Source organism: Charadrius vociferus, unplaced genomic scaffold (assembly GCF_000708025.1).
Source record: "Charadrius vociferus isolate BGI_N301 unplaced genomic scaffold, ASM70802v2 scaffold52, whole genome shotgun sequence".
In the NCBI taxonomy this organism is placed as follows: Eukaryota; Metazoa; Chordata; class Aves; order Charadriiformes; family Charadriidae; genus Charadrius; species Charadrius vociferus.
This window is the reverse complement of record NW_009647572.1, coordinates 1,965,866-1,985,941: the sequence shown is the minus strand read 5'-3', so window position 1 is coordinate 1,985,941 and position 20,076 is coordinate 1,965,866. Positions and strand designations below refer to the sequence as shown.

The 20,076-nt window shown below is 41.4% G+C and overlaps 1 protein-coding gene across 1 annotated transcript in view; it reads right to left on the bottom strand.

Moving 5' to 3' along the window:
* Positions 1-20,076, bottom strand: part of NELL2 (NEL-like 2 (chicken)) — a 200,328-nt gene that overhangs the window by 74,395 nt on the left and 105,857 nt on the right. Inside the window, exons 10-11 of the mRNA XM_009880881.1 lie at positions 18,472-18,574; positions 15,360-15,488 (exon numbers count right to left, since the gene is read on the bottom strand). Of these exons, the coding sequence (XP_009879183.1) occupies positions 15,360-15,488; positions 18,472-18,574 (232 nt within the window). The remainder of the gene's footprint in view (positions 1-15,359; positions 15,489-18,471; positions 18,575-20,076) is intronic.

Sequence of the window (20,076 nt, the reverse complement as noted above, 5' to 3'; positions counted from 1 at the left end):
CTGTTCTCTTTCAAAGCTACCAAAATAAAGGCCTTTTCATCCCACTTACTGATTGAAACACTGGTGTAGCCTTTTGTTCACCTTTAGACACAAATGCACGAAGTACAACAGAAAACCTGACGGATTTCAATATGTAAGAAAGCCTACAGCATTTATCTTAATTTTCCCCTGCCAAAAAGCCTAGTTAGCATATTAATGCACATTAATGTCTTACTGTTTAGCCAGTAAGACACTGAAGTCAGTTAGTTCAATAGGATGAATGCACCACTCCAGTGGCTCTACACACTCAACAATAAAGACTTGTGTGCTTGAAGTCTGTGATGTGATACTGAGCCACCAGCTGTGATGTACTGACAACAATGTAGTCATGGAGATCATCAACCTGCTCTGTTCCCAGTGGAACAGATAAAAGAGGCATCTCTGGGAAAAACTGGTTAGTGCAAAAGTGTTTGGAATCTGCACTTCAATGATTTATTTATACTTGCAAAAACATCAAAACAAACAAAAAAAAACCCTGCCTTTCATTATCCCCCAAACACTCAGAAAAATTTATGCAAAATATATAACCCAGGAAAAGTTCCCCTGTATCCCTTCCTCCTGTACCCTAATGAGTTTGCTTCCCCAGAGTGAAATTCCCAGTAATGTTTTACAATCCCATTAATAAGAAGAGAACTTGACCTGTAATCTATAAATCATTGTTGACCAAAGCATCACACTAACAAACAAAGCCTCTCCTTAGGCCTCACTATCCATCATCACCTTTATCCACCACAAAAGCCTGCCAGAACAAATGAGTCTGGTACTAAGTCAGTAAATCTGGGCTGTAAAGAGAGGAGGCTGTTTCCAGAACTGGGGATCCTTTATAGATAGTGTCCTGCCTCCAGCCATTTTCTTTAAAACTCAATGGTATCTAGCATAAGTGATCTCCCTGGTCACACTTACAGAGGTATATGGCAGGCAGGGAGATATTCTTGCGGGATTTTTGCAACAAATAATATTAAGTACCTAGGAAGAGGAGCAGGAGCATAAAAAGCTTTATTTATGAAAATTTATTTCATAAGTGCATCAAAAATTACCCTGAACACAAGAGCAGAGTAGATTGGACCTACAATTTAAAACCAAAACAAAACAAACCCCCTCTTTTTTGCGTTAATGATAGGTTCTGTCTTCACAGCCCATAAACATGAAGCCCCACATTCACCTCCTGAACAGGGTCATTAATACTTTTCCATCTGTCCCACACAACTTCATCAGCTAACCTCCATCCTCACGTGAAGGCTCCACTGCTGAGAGTGAGGGCATCATTTACCCACCATTTCTGCGAGTTTTGGGCCTCTCTGCTGAGAATCCCAAGGATGGATGCCAGTAACAACAGTCACCATAAAGGGTCTTCAGGCACTTATTTTTATCACTGCTGACCTCACACAGAAGTAGCCAAGCTGGGAAAGGTTGAGACTTTCTCATCTGGTCCCTGACCTAGAAAAAGGCCATCACAAGATCAGCAGATGTTACTTACCGAAAGAGGAGAATGAAGAGTGACCAATCACAGATACCACTACCAGGGAAAAGGGCTAATGTGGATTTAAAACCAACACAACCTGTCCTGCATCCTGGACAGGGTTGTAAAGGAAAAAAGTTCTGTCCTTTTTCTATCTATTTGTCTTCTGTCCACTGACAATAGTCCTTCTTTTCCCACTTTCTACTTCTGACATCAAGCTTCTCTGCTGCTTTCCTCCCTCACCCACTTTCTTCCTGAGTAAGTTCAGTCCTGTCTCCAGATTTTGCTCACCTTGTCTCTCCTCCTATCTTTAACCCATCCCCTCACCAGCTCCTCCTCCTTAAAAGAGAAAAGATAGACCATAGCTTTGAAGCAAGCTCCCACCAGCTCACCCACCTGTGAAAGCATTGGGTTTTTTCCTCTCACCACCAAACACATTAACTCATCATCAAATTCTTCCTTCCAACTTGCTCGAGTGTTTTGTACATTAAAACTTCCCAGTCCATTGCGAGACTAAAGATGCTCTTAGTAGGGTCTCTCCTACTTCCCCTAACCATATTTCCCAGCTCCTATCCTCTCCAGGCTCCCTTCACTTTAACCTACAACCTGGTTTCAGTATCTCACATGCTTTGGTTTTCACACCACTATGTTCCTATGTGTCTCTTCTTGCATATACTCTTTCTTGCCAACCAAGAGGACAAAATATCTCAGGGCTCTGGTACAGCCCTTGCTCCTTCACCTCACACTACTTTTTCTGAGCTCTCCATCACCAGCCAAGCCAACGGTTTAGCTACTACTGCTACTCCAGTCAGTCACAAACCGATCACTGCACTTTTGCTTTGCTTTGCTCTACCAAACCCAGTGCAGCAGTTTTTCCAACTGACGTATTCCACAAAGGATAACATCAACTTCAAACAAAATTGTGTCATTTCTGAAAATCTCCCCCATAATTTATCCCAGCTGACTCCTCCAACATAGTTGTCATCACTTTTATCCTCTGTAGATAATCTTTGACTTTTTCTCCTCCTTGTGTATATAGTACTCTGCCTTTGGTGTTACCAAGATGCAGTAAAAGGCCTAGCTTCGACAGCAAAATTACCAAGTGGTCATGCATGTATGATCTACCTCTGAAACCAGTGTCTTTTTGTTCTTGGGGTTTTTTATTATTTTCATTTTTGCCTACCTTTCTGCAGTTGTGCATCTCTCCTCCCCCAAAAGAGAAAAGTGCTAAAACCTAAGGAATCATGCTAAAACCTAAGGAATCACAATATAACTAACCTCATGAACATACCCCCCTACAAGAACATACCCCACGTATTGAGTTAAAACATACAAAAATAACCTCAAACATACACAACGATCAAGCACAAAAAACACAATAACCTTCCACCACCCCCAGTGTGTTGCTCCCAGCAAAGAACCTGGGCCACTGACTGTATCAAAGCATAGGGAGGGTAAGAGGAAATGGGCAGCTACTTGTGGCTATTGATTTTTATTGAGTTATTAATGGACCTTAACAGAAACTGGGTGAGTTGGATTATAAGTGTTAGCACTGTTGTAATTGAACAACTAAGAGGTTGTTATATCTTGACTAGTCTGCTAAAGCATCCATTAGACTAAAAATAAATTCTAATTATTGGATCCTCACACAAGGTGTGTTCTTTCTTTGCCCATAATTAAACTACATAGATAACACATACACACATTGCACACATCTTGGTGCTTTTCCCTTCACGTTATTTTAAACCCCTGATCTTTGCTTAAGTTCATGATTTCTCTGCCCATCTCCTTCAGCCTGAGAGGGGGCTATTAGGACAGAAAATAGTCTTAAAATAAAGGCAAAGTCACTCAAGGTCTACATTCCTCGACAGAAGCTCTATACAGCTTTGAAAGGACACAATACAACATTACAGCACTTCAGACATATCATTTTTAACAGTACAAAGAGTTGTTTTCATTTCAGCTTGCCCCAGTTTTTAGAAAGGAAGACAGACTGTTGAGATAAAACTGTCCTTGTTAAACATGCAGTAGGAGACATTGTTCAAGAGCTACCACTGCAAGGGAGACTCTTGGAAGAAAACGAAATCTTCATCTCAGTCTCATGAAAACATCACTGGACTTCACATACATTATGTAGTCTAAAAAATATATATCACACAGGAAAGTTTTGAAAACAAATATTGTCTGCCATCATGTAATGTTTTACTTGGCAAACTACATCTTCTTAGTATTTAATATCTTATAATTAATTCATATGGTAGTGTATACACGATAAAACAAGTAATTATATATAGTTATGTGTCAGACATGAAAGCATCCCGGGAGGGCCTTTCCTTAGGCACCAAATAACTAGTCTGATGTAGCTGCATACTGAGAATAAAAAGGATGTTGTATATGATTAATTAGTGAATTCCAAATATATGAACAACTTACTGAGACTCCAGTTCATGATCCAACCCCCTTCAGCACTGCACTCAGTTAGAAATAGGTCTTCAAATTTGAATTGCAAAATAATATATTTTTTTTTTAAAGTAAGACAGCTTCTCATAATTTTGAGCTGTGAATGTCATGAATTTAGAAATACTTGCCACTGTTAGTGTTTCTGTTTTCCTCTATTTTACAAGGGGAATAAGGAGAGTTACTATTTTTAAACAGAAACTACAAATATATATCAGATTCTTCTCAGGAAGAAACAGCACAGATTGTACTGCATGTGTGTATTTTAAAACTCCTTGTCGGAAGACAGACAGATAGTACCTGTAAGCTGTGGTAAGGCCCTTGTGGATGGATTAGATTGTATCTAGGAGGAACCATCTGAGGAAGAGACAGACTAGTGGAACCATGCTCTGCCCTCCATAAGACAGAAACAGGAACAGCCACCAGAAAAAAGCCAAGACCAAGGGGATCCTGTCTTCTCTCCCCATCAGGCTGAGGCAGTAGCTTAAAGGAAAGGAGTGAACAGAAACAAGTCCATGCTCGAGGCAGCACACAAACATCCTCCTTGCCCACCTCATCTTCACAAGTGCCTCTGTACAACAGGTATGAGGCTGTGGAGGTGGAAGGCCAGTCAATGGATGATGTGAATGATGGTCCATCTATGCCAGAGGTGTCACCAAGGTCAGAAAGGCCTACACCCCATATCATAACAACCTCCACGAGGAAGAAAAGACAGGTTATAGTTGTAGGTGACTCTCTTCTGAGGGTCCAATATGCCGGAGAGACCCTCCTCTTAAGGAAGTCAGCTGCCTCAGAAACATTTCACAGAATCTTCAGAGTTGGAAGGGACCTCTAGAGATCATCTAGTCCAACTCTCCCAGGGGCCTGGGTAAAGGACATCACTAGGAAACTTCCTAGTCTGGTATGGCCCTTGGACTATTACCCATTATTGCTCTTCCATGTGGGTGGTGATGAAGTTGAACATGTAGTCCAAGGGGGATCAAAAGAAACTTCAGAGCCTTGGGATGGTTGGTAAGGGAATGTGGATCACAAGTTATTTTTTCCTCTTTCCTTCCAGTTGCAGGCAGCAAGATTGAAAGAAACAAATGGACTCAAGTCTATTAAGACATGGCTTCATGGCTGTTGTCACCACCAAAATTTTGAGTTTTTCAATAATGGGATGGCCTACTCAGCACCAGGCCTGTTGGCATTGGATGAGATTCACCTTTCTCAAAGGGGGAAGTGGGCCCTTTGCTCACAAGCTAGCTGGGCTTGTTGACAGAGCTTTAAACTAAGCTTGAAGGGGGAAGGGGATAATATCAGGCTTGCCTGTGACAAGTTGTGGGATGTCACATCCAAGGCTAGAGGGATGGGGTGCTAGCAAGGGCCCTCAGCCTCTTGCTCCAAGATGTTCTGGCTACACTGCAGCCCACTTGAAGTCTTACAGAGATGAGACAGGGGCTCCTGAGGTAATAGGAGCCAGGAGGGAAACACCAGTGAAACACTTCAAAGGAATTAAAGGGTTTTTCTCTAAGAAGGAGACACAGCCAACAGCCCACCAAAAGTGCCTCTACACCAATTCACGCAGCATGGGCAACAAACAGGAGGAGTTGGAAGCCACTGTGCTGCTAGAAAGCTACGACCTGGTTGCCGTTACTGAAACGTGGTGGGAATCCCATGACTGAAGTGCAGCTATCAAAGGTTACAGGCTGTTTAGAAGGGACAGAATAGGAAGGAGGGGTGGAGGGGTTGTCCTCCACATCAAGAAATGGATAGATTGTAAAGAGCTGTCCCTGAAGAATAGCCACGAGCAGGTTGAAAGCTTATGGGTAAGAATTAGAGACCAAGGCAACAAAGGGAACCTTGTGGTTCATGTCTTCTACAGGTCGCCCAATTAAGGGGTGCCTATTGATGAAACCTTCTTACTCCAGCTACAGGAGACATCACACTCACAGGCTCTTGTCCTGCTAGGGGACTTCAACCACCTCAACATCTGCTGGAAAAGTAGCACAGCGACCTGTAGGCAATCCAGGAGACTCCTGGAGTTCATGGAAGATAACATCTTAAGCCAGGTTACAGCCCTACCAGAGGGGATGCGATACTGGACCCTGAATTTTAAAAAGTCAGGACCCTGAATTTTAGGAAAGCAAACTTCCAGCTCTTCAAGGAGTTAGTCAATAGGACTCCCTGGGAAACTGCCCTCAGGGACAAGGGAGCAGAACAGAACTGGCAGATCTTCAAGGACACTTTCCATACAGCACAAGAGCTCTCAATCCACAGGTGTGAGAAATCAGGAAAGGAAGGCAAAAGACTGGCATGGTTGAGTCAAGACCTGCTAGTCAAACTAAAGGGCAAGAAGGGAATTCTACTGCACTGGCAGTAGAATCAGCGACAGGTATCCTGGGAAGAGTATAGGGATGCTTCCCAATTGTGCAGGGATGGAGTCAGGAAGGCCAAGGCACAGCTGGAGCTGAACCTGGCAAGGGATGCAAAGAATAATAAGGAGGGCTTCTACAGGTATGTTAGCCAGAAAAGGAAGAACTGAAGAAAGCATACCTCGCCTGATGAGCAAGACTGGCAAACTGGTAACAACGGACAAGGAGAAGGCTGAGGTACTCAACAACATTTTTTCCTCTGTCTTCACTGGCAACCTCTTTCCCCACACCTCTCAAGTGGGTGGACTGCAAGATGGGGACTGGGGGAGCAAAGTCCCTCTTACTGTAAGAGAAGATCAGGTTTGTGACCACCTAAGGAACTTGAACATATAGAAGTTTATGGGACTGACAAGATGCATCCCAGAGTCCTGAGGGAATTGGCTGATGTAGTCGCTGAGCCACTCTCCACGACATTGGAAAAGTCATGGCAGTCAGGTCAAGTCCCTGGTGACTAGAAAAAGGGAAACACTACACCCATTTTTAAAAAGGGTAGGAAGGAGGACCCTGGGAATGACTGACCTGCCAGCCTCACCTCTGTGCCTGGGAAGATCATGGAACAGATCCTCCTAGAAGCTATGCTAAGGCACATGGAGGACAGGAAAGTGATTCAAGACAGCCAGCATGGCTTCACAAAGGGCAAGGCCTGCCTGACCAACCTAGTGGCCTTCTATGACGGAGTGACTGCATGACCGGAGAAGGGAAGAGCTACAGATGTCATCTATCTGGACTTCCATAAGGCATTTGACATGGTCGCCCACAACACCCTTCTCCCTAAGTCGGAGAGATACACAATTGATAGGTGGCCTGTTCGGTGGATGAGGAATTGGTTGGATGGTCGCATCCAGAGGGTAGTGGTGAATGGCTGAATGTCCAGATTGAGATCAGTGACGAGCAGTGTCCCTCAGGGTTCCATACTGGGAACAGTACTGTTTAGTATCTTCATCAATGACACAGACAGCAGGATCAAATGCACCCTCAGCAAGTTTCGTAAGACACCAAGCTGAGCGGTGCGGTTGAGACACCTGAGGGATGGGATGCCATCCAGAGGGACCTGGACAAGCTCAAGAAGTGACACCACGTGAACCTCACATGACATTCAACAAGGCCAAGGTGCAAGGACCTGCACCTCAGTTGGGACAACTCGCGATATCTATACAGGCTGGGGGATGAAGGGATTGAGAGCAGCCCTGCCAAAAAGGACTTGGAGTTACTGGTGGATAAAAGGCTGGGCATGAGCAAGCAATGTGTGCTTGCAGACCAGAAAGCCAACCATATCCTGTGCTGCATGAAAAGAAGCGTGGCCAGCAGATTGAGGGAGGTGATTCTGCCCCTCTACTCCGCGCTCTAAGACCCCACCTGGAGTACTGCATCCAGCTCTGGAACCCTCAGCACAAGAAAGACACGGACCTGTTGGAGCGGGTCCAGAGGAGGGCCACAAAGATGATCAGAGGGATGGAACACCTCTCCTGTGCGGACAGGCTAAAAGAGTTACGTTGTTCAGCCTGGAGAAGAGAAGGCTCTGGGGACACCTTATTGCAGCCTTTCAGTACTTAAAGAGGGCCTACTTTAAGGAAAGATGGGGACAAACTTTTTAGCAGGGCCTGTTGCAATAGGATAAGGGGTAATCGTTTTAAATGAAAAGAGGGCAGGTTCAGACTAGATATAAGGAAGAAACTTTTTACAATGAGGGTGGTGAAACACTGGAACAGGTTGCACAGAGAGGTTGCAGAAGACCCATCGCTGAAGACATTGAAAGTCAGGTTGGACGGTGCTCTGAGCAGCCTGATTTAGTTGAAGATGTCCCTGCTTATTGCAGGGGGTTGGAGTAGATAACCTTTAAAGGTCCCTTTCAACCCAAACTATTCTATGATTCTATGACTCTGTTTGGGGTTTGGATAGGCTGTAAAGCACACAGGACATACCTGGAAGCTATCGAGTAGATTACTGCCTGTTCTACAGAAACAAGGGGCAGTATCACAACTCAGCGGTCTCTCCAACAATACCACATTAGGTAGAGTACCACAAGAGATTAAATCACCGTGGCTGCTATTGCTCTGCATTCTTCGTAAGTAATACCGATTTTAAATTCAGTTGAGTATAATGGCAGGCATTTCTGTGTCTTTGTTAGAACTCTTGGGGATCCAGCCTCTACATATCATTAAGATATGTTACACTTTTAGACTGAGGTTTAAAAGTTATGTAATAAAACCAACCAGCTGGCTGTGGGAACTTTTCAGCACAGTGACAGCATCTAATCCTTTCAGTAGTCACCTCCCAGCTACTAGTAAAAACTGGAGAGAAAGGAAAACAAGAACAAAATGAAGGCTTTAGTTTCTTTTCTCTTTTGTTTTGAGGTTGCAGATTTAAGCAATTTGTATGAAATTTTACACCTTAATTTGCTGGTGGAAAAAGGGCTGCTCTCAGCACGATAGAACACCTCCTTACCAGACACTGCTAACAGTGAAGACTTGAAAAGATTTTCCAAGAGGCTCCCTTTACATGATTAGTTTAACTTTTTTTTTAATCGTAATAACATCACTGTCAGTCCTGGCTATGGGTGGATGATAGAATCAGTCTGAACATCCTTCCTGTAGAAGTAATTAAAATCAAATAACACTGAATCACATCCTGCAATTTGTACATGTACAAAACATTCCACGGCTACAGGCGGTGGGACTGTCTGTACCCCAGTATGCACCACACTTTATGAATTGGTGTCAGAGACACTGCTTGTACACTTTAAGTTAAGAATTTGCTTTATTATCTTCCTAAGAGCCATGGCAGATGTTGTGGTTTAGGCCAAATCAGCTACTGGGGAGATGATGAGATATATACAAAACCGTATCAAGCTCCCAAGATGACAATCACGACACCGGCTGGCACTGCTTTTATACTGAGCATGAGGCAGATGGGATGGAATACCCTCGTTGGTCAGTTTTGGGTCACCTGTCCTGTCCGCTCCTCCCTGCAGGTGGGACCCCACTAAGCTCTTCCGCTTCTGACCCTCCAACGGGGCAAATAACAAAGTTGGTTGGCCTTGGCTGTTATAACAATGAGTATAAGCAAGAGCCTCTCTGCATACCATGCCTGGGCATCAGCTATAGACATTGGTCTTATCGCTCTGAGAGAGTGAACATTGTCTGCACAACATGCTGTTAATTGCAGCAGTTAGAAGAGGCCTAGCTAAGAAGCAAAGATACTGAACAAAATTCATTCTGTTTTACCTCAAACCAGGACAGCAGACAAGAAGGATTTGGCCCATACTGTCACATTAGAACTGGCCTGATAATTCTTCATAATTAGATTTCTCAGTAACATAACGATGGAACTAAGATGACACTTACTGCCTTTGCTGAGAAAAAATATTACTAATTGATAATATATTAATACTGTTTAATATTAATGATTGATTTTAATATTAATAATGTTTAATTACTTTTTAATAGTGACTTGGAAATAACATTCTGTCCTCCTGGAGTGAAAATTTTTCTTTCTGCTTGATTAGTTTTTCAAGCCAACACAAAATGACAAGGTAGTGATTCAAACACTGCCAGTTGATGAAGATGGAAACCTTTATTTTTCAGCTATATGTGATACTATTGGTACATCTCACTTACAAAACAAAATTTACTTATGAAGACAGAAGCTTGGGTAACCTGCCCAGTTTCACGAACCTGATGACAGTACTGCAGAACTCCTAAGTAAGACTCTCACCCAGAGGATACGGTGCATACCGTGAAGACAGCAAAGCCAGCAAACAGCCCAATATTGGTTATGAAAGACACAAAGGACTTAATAGAATGTATTTTAATATGCTGGGGTTTATCTCCATTACAGAGGTCTCTATCTTACTTACGCTCTTCTCAATATTACACTTGCCAAAAGAAAAAATGTGTTGTTGATTACTGCCCTTCACCAACATGATGCAACACGCATCCTACTGCAATTTGATTATGCCTTTTTATCTGTTGTAAGATTTCTTCTCTTCACTGCAATCTGTAGATATCAGGCTCATTCTGAAAATGTACTTTATTTTTGTAATCCAGTAGTTAAAAGCAAGATTAACAGTAAGATTAACTATGGATTGTACAAACTAGGTAAACAAAGAAGCGCAATGTTTTTGTTGTTGGGAAGAGGGTTGAATAATGCATTAGTATTTTTACCCAAACACAGGGACAAATTAGTAAATCCTTCCAAGCAGAATGAGAACATACAACTCTGAGCTAAGAGAAACCTGATCAGGTCCAACCAAGTGGCACTTCTGACATGCTTCAGACATCTACTCTGGCAAGAGAGAATTCATCCTCTAAGACTGCTTACTTCCCTGTGCTGACAATGACTCAAATCAAGCCAGCTTATTCAAAAGTAAATTTCTAAACTGAAGACCTTTTTCCCTCAAGGGACAATCATCAGTGAAGCTGATGCAATTCTCAATTGTAGACAAAGTCACTCAGTCTTTGGTCTCATTTCAGCTGCTGCACTTGAAACTGGGACAAACATGGCAACAGCAGAGAAACTAGGAGACTCACTGAGGAAAAAGGATAAATTAGAATAAAAATGGAAAATGGTTTCACAAAAATTTGTTTAATAATATTAAATGATCCTAAATTGTTAAGATAAGTTAGCTGGGTTGTGTACTGTGCAACTAGTACAACTAAATACCCAAATATCAGGAAATAAAAAATATCGTCCACACACCCATAAGGTAAATTTGTGATGCGAGGAAGGTTGACCCTGGTCAGCGATTCAGCACCCACCAGCTGCTCGCTCGCTCCACCCTCCAGTGGGATGGGGGAGAGAATTAAAAGAGTGAAAGTGAGAAAAAACTGATGGGTTGAGGTAAAGACCATTTAATAAGTGAAGGGGTAAAAAGGGAACAAAAAGTGATTCAAAGGCAATCACTCTCCAGCTCCCACCAGCAGACTAATGCCCAGCCAGTCTTCGAGCAAGAGCCACCTTAGAAAGAGTTCCTCCATTTTTACTACTGAGCACAATGTCATATGTTCGGGGATATCCCTTTGGTCATTTGGGCTCAGCTGTCTCAGCTGTGTCCCCTCCCAATCTCTTGCCCACCCCCAGCCTACTGGCAGCAGGGGAAGTGAGAAACAGAGACAGCCTTCACACTGTGCAAGCACTGTTCAACAATAGCTAAAACATCTCCGTATTATCAACATTTCTAGTCACAAACCTAAAACTCAGCACCATACACACTGCTACGAAGAAAATTTACTCCATCCCAGCCAAAATCAGTACATGATGTAAAACAGCCTCTGCATCATGCAAAATCCTCTTGATAAAGAAGCAAACAAGATGGTTTTCTCAGATCACGTTCAGTTCTGGTGCTTACAAAAGATAACTGCATTCTCCTGTCATCTTTCTTGAGCCTACTCTCCCCTCTATTTAATCAGCAATCCTTGGCAACACTTCTGAAGTGAAATCAGATTTTGCACAGAGATAGTTGAGTGCTCCTATTAAATCAGAAAATCAGCCTTCAAGCGGTCCTTCCAAGCGCAGTCTCCAAATGGTACAAGTAACACCTCCTCCCCAAACACATCTTTTGAGGACCGCCAAAAGTGCGTAACGGTGCACAAAACAGCTTCGGTTCAAGGATCTGAGAACATCTAAAGCTGCCACCAGCAGACTATTTGCAAGCCCATCTTACTTGAAATACGGGTCCATTTCACTCCTCTAGATGCATCAGAATATCTTGATAGCCAAGAGTCACAAACTTTATCCTCAAAAACTCTTTCAGCGCAACTCCAGCAGCACAAATGTAGTGGGCATTGAACACTGTTTGAAATATAACCCAAAGGGCGATCATCAGTTTGAGAGCGCTGCAGATGTTGCTTTGGGAAAAACTAAATACACTTCATCAGAATATCTGTTTTTTTTAAATGTTGATGTTGGGTAGGCTATACACCAAGGATGCTATATGCAAAAGCACCCACATCTGGGCAGCATAGCATAATTCATACATAACCTGCCCACACGGTATTTCAAACTGCAGAATAACCTGAGGCAGAAAATAGATTTCAGAATACTTGGAATAAGGCTTACAGCATGTAAATGAAGAAATCCCAATTCTTTAAGTATTGCTTTAAACAGTCCTCCAAGGGAAAGCTAAATGTGACATAAATATTAACAAATATTATTATTATAAAGCAGAAAGGTATCCACCATAACAGTATCTAGAGACATCACACAGCTTTGGAAAAACACCAGCTCTTTCTAGGACAGAAGCCAAACTCTTCCATCATTCAGATGAAATTTATGCAGCTTTTCCAGACCCACACTGAAACCAGCTTTGAATATTTTTATTTTTGTTCTTCTACCTTAAGGAGAAGTACTGCCAATGGGAGCATCATTACTTCTGTTTATTCCTTGAATTTTGACAGTGCTGAGGCACAAATCAGGATTGTATTTAGTGAAGTTTGGCTCTAACACAGAATCAATGACATCAAATTTTGCAGTACATCTGAAGTTTGTGAAGTGCAAACATAGAAACAGCTATCATACCCATGGGCTCCACCCATTACAAAAAGCCTCCTCTGAAAGGCTTTGTTATTAACTCGACATCTCTACACTTGGCACTGCTCATAATTAAAGCCACAATAACGGCACAGTGAAGAAAGGGTATGTGCCGAGAAAGGGAGGTGGGGACCATTTCAGCCTTTCAAGATGAGGGACAGGACTCTGAAAAGACTTGGTGTAACACTAGTAGTGCTATTGCACCCTTTGCTATTTCATTGTTAATATTAAGGTAAGAGTCTCTTCCCAGAAAGAAAAAACTCAGTGCTCAAACAGACCTTTGGGCTGGAAAAAGGGATACAATATTAAAAGGACAACTCTGAAGAAACATGGGTATTTCAGTCCCCTGCTCCTCCTCTTCCACAACAACAATCCTAAAGTTCCCATCTGTAACTTTATTTTCCCTCCTTCCAGCATATGACCTGCAGACTCAGTCAGGGATGGCCAGCTAAGGCCAGTTCTGGACTCATGTACCAAGCATGGACAGTTCAAGCGTGGTGCCTACGCTGCAGCTACGGCACATAACTCGCAGCAAACCTCAGCTGTTTTGCCTGCTAAGTTAGCTTTGCCCTTGGCTGGGAGAACCTCACCTGGCAGGGACCCAATCTCATGAGCTTTGCTCAAGTGGGCACATCTTCCTAATGGGACTTACTCCGGCTATCTTCAATGTGAGCAAGCGTTCCTGGATCAGGCCCTAAATCATACACATGCTTAAGAGCGAATTTAACACATCAAAATAGTAATACAATTATTAAATAATATGTCCCAACCTTTTATTCACTTACGCAAGTTTGTTGAAAGCACTTAAGCAGATTAATAATTACCACCCTGAAACAATGTCATTTGCCCATACAGAAGCAATTGGGCCACAAAATCTCAAAAAATCATCATACTGAATTCAGGTACTGCACAAACTGGTAAACCCACTTATAATACGACTGCATCAGTCTCACATATGATAACCTACTCTGTCCTTATCTAAACATTTCACCACCAACGCTGATCAAACAGCTTCTTTTGTTTTTTGCTTATGAAATACCTGTCAAGTTCCACACATAGCAACAGACTCTAATTTGAGTGATGTGGAGATCACTAAGAGAGCACAACTTTTTTTTCTGCTTTCATTCAGCAGAGTAACAAAAGAGCTGCAGAAAAAACCTTCTTAAAGCACCTGATTTCACCAGTGACCCCCTTGAAGAGAAAATGGCTGACGAGTTCCCAGAAATGCAGGTCCGCAGCCTAAGCCTCGGCATAGTCTCCAGGGACTATAGGATAAAAAGTGGCTGATGCTGCAACACAGAACAAGCTACACAGCAGGTCTGGATGTCAAATGCCTGCTGGGACATGATGAGGGGCAAGGGATTTGTTTCTGTGTGATTTTTAGTTCTACTTCTCAAAACAGGCTTCCATCAGAAGGCTTACCATAAACGTTAAGCAGAGAGGTATGCAAAGCTGAATTAATTACATGCTCCATTCCTGAAAACAGTCTCGAATTCTCAAATCTAAATCTACAGATGAGTGTTGCCACTGATGTTAATGCAGCTACTAACTCAGGTAAGCTGCAGGCATTAGCCTTTGCAGAGTTCAGCCAAAGGAACAGTCTTAAAAGGCCATGATTCATCCCATTTAATTGTGCATGACCACAGAACAATCCAGGTATTAGGTGGGACTGCAGAGTACCTTAGACTCTACTCACAGATGCTTAACTTGGCAGGCTAAATCTGAACCAAACTGCTTATTAATCAAAGGCCATCCCGCTGCCAACACTTAAGCTTTATGATGAGAATGGCCTGATAGTACACGGGTAGTATGCGTTTGCAGAATCGGGGTTTTCGTGAGGAAGAGCAACAGCACAAAAGCTAAGAGATCATGCAGAGGACACTGGCTCTCGCTGCTGGAGTGGGGATGGTGGTTTGGTTTGGTTTCTTTTTCCACAGGATTATGATAGATTGTAAAGAAACAAATTATAAAGGCTTCTCTTCTGATTAAGTAGCTTGTTGCTCCCTGATACCAACAGAGCCGCTCAAATAATAAATCATTACTCAGTATGATTAACAGTACTAGTATCTAGTCTATAGCATTTACTTACTTCCTGGGGAGAGAGAATGGGAACAGGCAGCAGCGAAAAGAGAAACTAAATGTTATACTAATATGTTATTCAAATGGTTGCCTTTTAGATTGCCTGAATATCTGAATACCGTGAAAAACGAAAAAGATTTTCCTATGGAAGCATGTTTCTAATTCAAGACCGCTGCTATACTAACTTGCCACTTCGGCACTGATCAGATTTTTTACTTTTTTTAAAATAACTTAATTGGAGAGATAATTAGTTTAATTGATTAATAAGCTGCATATCTAACTCATTGTATTTAATAGGCCTATCCCTTTGACAACTCACAAATCAATACATTCATCCCACAGTAATTTATACAGTGGAGCGAAGCATCTACACAAGGTATTACCTTCACAGTAGGCATTGTCCTCCCGAAGGGCTCGGAAGCCATCTCGGCAGCTACAGACAGCCCTGTCATCTAGGTTTCGGCAGACAGAATGCTCCATACAGTTATGTCCTTCAGTGCAAAAGTCATGGCCTGTACAGAAACAAATATGATTGAGGGTTAAAAAGAATCCAGGGATTATACAACATCCCTGTCACAGACAGTCCTATCTTTTTTTCATTTAGGTCAAAGAATACCTTTCTATTGTCTGTGAGATATAGAAAAATAAATTGTACCAAGCATGAAACGGATGAAAAGAGTAGGAAAGGCCACAAGAACAGACTGTCTCCAGGTCTTCGATTCAATTTCAGGTTATGGCATTGATCTAAGGCAGCTGGATAGGAGGCTTGCGTAAATCCCCTTAGTCTCCTTGTCATTGTTAAGCACTTTTACAGCACACTTCTTAATTACATATTTTTTTTCATTTTCTTTTTTTTTTTTGTTTGGACATCTATAAAAAAGCTCAATAGCTTAAACACTCAGTAGCTCATTTACTAGTGTTATTACATTTTTTCTTAGCACTTCTTGTTCCCAGCTGTATTTATAAAATCCTTCCACATTTAACTGAAATTCTTTGATTAACATGGACTTGTTTTGCTTTTCTCTTCCTCTTATCTCCTCTTTCAGGCTCCACTGACTGAATACTCTTCCCTGATTGCATCATCCTTTCCATTTCAGAGAAATTTATTTTTGAAATCTCACCTTTTAACCATCCCTATTTCCTATTTCCCTGTTTTTTCCCTTCCATTTTTCCTGAGTGTGACTGTTTTCCATTGCAACTTAATTACGAATTTTTAAGACTGGAGTTCTTTTCCAGGTGGGAAGATTTAGATTGAGCCTTTCAACTCCATAAGGTTTTTTTAAATTCCTTGTTTTCTCTCACAAAATCTAATACTGTCATGTTGCTGAATGCCATTATATCATCCTTTATTATGCTGAATTCAAGTTGGTTGTAGTAACTGACTTGAAGCTTCCACAATTTCCACATCTGTCTGTAAAGGTGTGAAGCTTGTCTCCTTCACTGTATTATCAACAACTTCATCTGTTTAAAATTTCTCTCTTTAACTGAAACATCGGAACTGCTCAAGCAGCAGTACTCCACTGTTCACTGCCAATAACTATTTTCTTGTCTCAAATGTCCCATAGGAGAACTGGGGAATGTGGGGCTTAGGGGACCAGGACTGATGTAACAGCAACTGCTCCAGAATGCACACTGGAATCAGGCTGCAACACAGGCCTCTTACAAAATAACAAACAAGTATTTGTCGGTAGTAATGATTATTGTTTTTATCACTCCACCTGGCTTCTGCTTCTTATTTTGCTGTGAAAGAGCTTCTACCCTTAACTTTGCAGAAGCTACGTTAAATGAGCGATTCAAGCACGACAATGGAAGAGAATCTGCTTGGAGGTCAGGCCGGAGAGGTGTTCTGCACTTGGGCAGTTCAGTAACAGTGCAAAGCAACACAAACCAAGCAAAAGAAGACAAAAGAAATAGCAGAACCCGTAAAGTCAGAATGTTCTAGTACTGAGACTGAGTGACACGGTCATGATGCAAAGATCACAGACCTACTATGATACGAAGCAGATATTTTTCTTTCTCTCTTTCGTTTCTGCTGTTGATTGTCTCCCTGTAACCTAGAGATATGCTTAGATAATGTTACTTAAATACTGTAATTCATTGTAGCTACCACAGTGCTGTTATCTAACATAGGACATCAAGAAGCAAAAAGCTCTACACTTCTACTAGCATTAGAGGGTCTTCAGTACTCATCGATGACAGCAAAAGTGTGTGTGTCAAGAGCACCATCTGGCCACAGTGACATCTACTCTTTGCCTTTTTGTTGTCTTCCTCATTGAAGCCCAAGTTAATGACAAAGTAATAATCTTATTTTTTTATTTCCTGGTCTGGACTGGTTTGTACCAGGCTTTGGCATTAAATAATTAAGAGCGCACATGTTATCCAGAAAGGGTAAGGAATTTTTTACTGATTTTTTATTTTTCTTAAGATTCTTAACACTTGCATATCAGCTGTATTAATAAACAAATACATGCTGCTGAATAATAGCATACAGCTGCTTCTTGTTTAAAGAATAAGCTCTATAGCTCATGAAAGGCTGAGCTAGCATGGTTCAGGTAGGATTGAAACTGTTCAGAAAACACTCATCTGACATGTATTAAAATTTTCTAGCTATACCAGGCACAAGAAACAGAATTCTTCTCTCTAAGCCACTGAAGATTTTACAGAAAATTATCATTAAAAAATCCTTTTTGACTGTGATAGACTTCAAGACTTCTCAACTTTTCCTAAGTTCTTTTCTCCTACTTTCTTATCTCTCTGCTTGATGTCATTAATCGTATCCTTCACATTTGTGCCGAGTAGCACAGAAACAAGTATAGCTGCACTCTTCACTGAAGTACACCTAAAATCAGCACAAGAGTCTAACATCTTCTTTCATGCCAGGTATCAATTTATCATTATTTAGCTACAGAAGAAACAGACGTAGCCACTTGAAGATGCAATTGCTCATAGCTTTGAAGATGCTGTTATTAGTCCAGATCAAAAGAGTGGGCTGAAGACACAGAGCACTTTGTGCACCTCTGCGCTTTGGTAAGGATCAGTCTGGGTCTAACACACAAAGGTACGTAGTATACAAAAATATTCCCCAAAGCTTCTGCTTCTAGATGCAGACTACAACTCCAAACAGGTAAACAAGTTACTTCAGTCTTCGGACAACTGCATAGCACAAACAGTTCTCTGAAAGAGACATCTCAAAGCATCTCAGAAAGATGCTGAGGAACACAGATGTTTCTCCAGTCTCATTTTATTTGGACACAGGAATGGGTGAAGGGTAGAAAATCAATAATTATGTATATGATTTCACAGAATTTACACTATAGACATTTTACAAACAATTTTCATATGTGACGATGCCAATGTTACCTATTCAGCTTCCCAAAACATACAGTGATTATCACGCGTAGGACTGTTCTATTCAAAATTTTAAGAAAAAGGTCTATATAACTTCTAAGAACAGACAGGTACACTGAGCTTATATATACCCTGCTATTACCTTACCTTTACAGATTTTGCAGCAACTGTGAGATAAGGGGATCTGTTGAGATTCTGGGCAGTTCAAGGCTGTACAACTGTCTTTTGGAATACGCTGCATTTTGTGGTCCTGTTAAATTGAGGTAATTGATTAATATTGTGAGAGAAAAAATAAAGATAAATAATAACTTTAGTGGAGTTTTAGTATTACAATGCATAAACAAACTGCCTATGCCAAATTTCAGGTACCTTTGAAAACCATTTGAAAGGACAACGCAGCACAATAAAAGCATCATGAACTCCCCTAGAGTCAAACCTTTTCAAGCAAGCAAAAGTGTGGCAACAGCTCTCATTCTTTTCTTGTCTTAGCTGTCAAGCATCTTGCCTCAGTTTCTCTTAAAATTATGCCTGAAGGAGTAACAGTTATTTCTTAAAAACTGAGGCAGCAGATTCCAGAATCAAGGGTCCTCCTAATGAATACCCTAAAGCAGTCTGTTATGTATACACCAAGTAAAATCAATCTTAACACTTCTGATCTCAACACTGTGGTAGTAACACTGAAGGAAAGCGGCACTGATTCCCTATTAGGAAAGAGAATGTACCTCAGCTGAGTTTGGATCAGGAGTCTGGAAATATCCAATGCCAAGATGGTATCTGAATATCTTCAGGCACTTAGTCCAGGTCACACAGAACCATTGCGTTATGATCACATGAGACGCCTGCCTTAGCAACCCAGCTGCCACAGATGGACCACCTTTAGGCTCCCTCCGGCCCTAATTAATGTGTCTTGCAGCGCTCTAGCCATGATATGGCAACGACGGAAAACAAGGCAACTAAGAACGTGTTCCTCAGAGGCAGCTGCCTTAAAATCAGCAATCTGGTTAAAATATGAGCTCACCAAACTCAGGATCCTGTATTTCTTCATGCAAGAAAAGCGCCTAAAATCATGCATATGCCATTGCACGTATTATTATTATGTGTCTAGCATTTAATTTTAAATCCCCTTTAAGCATGAAATATAAAGGTGAAACATGAACACAATGGCCAATATCAAAATTACTGCTTAAACTTTACCTTAAACAATCTTGACAGAGAAACCGACCCTAACCTGACAATACCGTAAAGCAAACCAACCACAGACGTGTTGTGCACCAGGACAAGCAAACCGCACCAATTCCACAAAAAAACCCAAACAAACAAACAAACAAAAAACCCCACCTTTGATAGAAATAATAGCTATTAGAGTAGCCTGGATTACAATTAATTCTTTTAAAAAATCTGATTTGGAAGAGAATTTTTCATTCATTTTTTTTGTAATATTCAAACAGTTCAGCACATGCCTATAGCAGGCACAACAGCAGCAGCCAAACAAAACAAAAAAAAAAGATGTTTAGAATTACATGCAGACAAAAAGAAATTCCCTACATTGTCTTGATAACATTGTTATAAGCCTTCAAACACAGAATCAGTACTTGTGCCATTCCTATTAAGTCTCTCTTGAGCTGAAGTCATTACTTGTATCTTTTTATGAGAACCCTGGTTAAAAAATAAACTCTGGTTACAAAATAGTGCCCACCTATGACTTCCTAACTGACCAACACAGTGCATTTTCTGCTCTGAATTATCATTCCC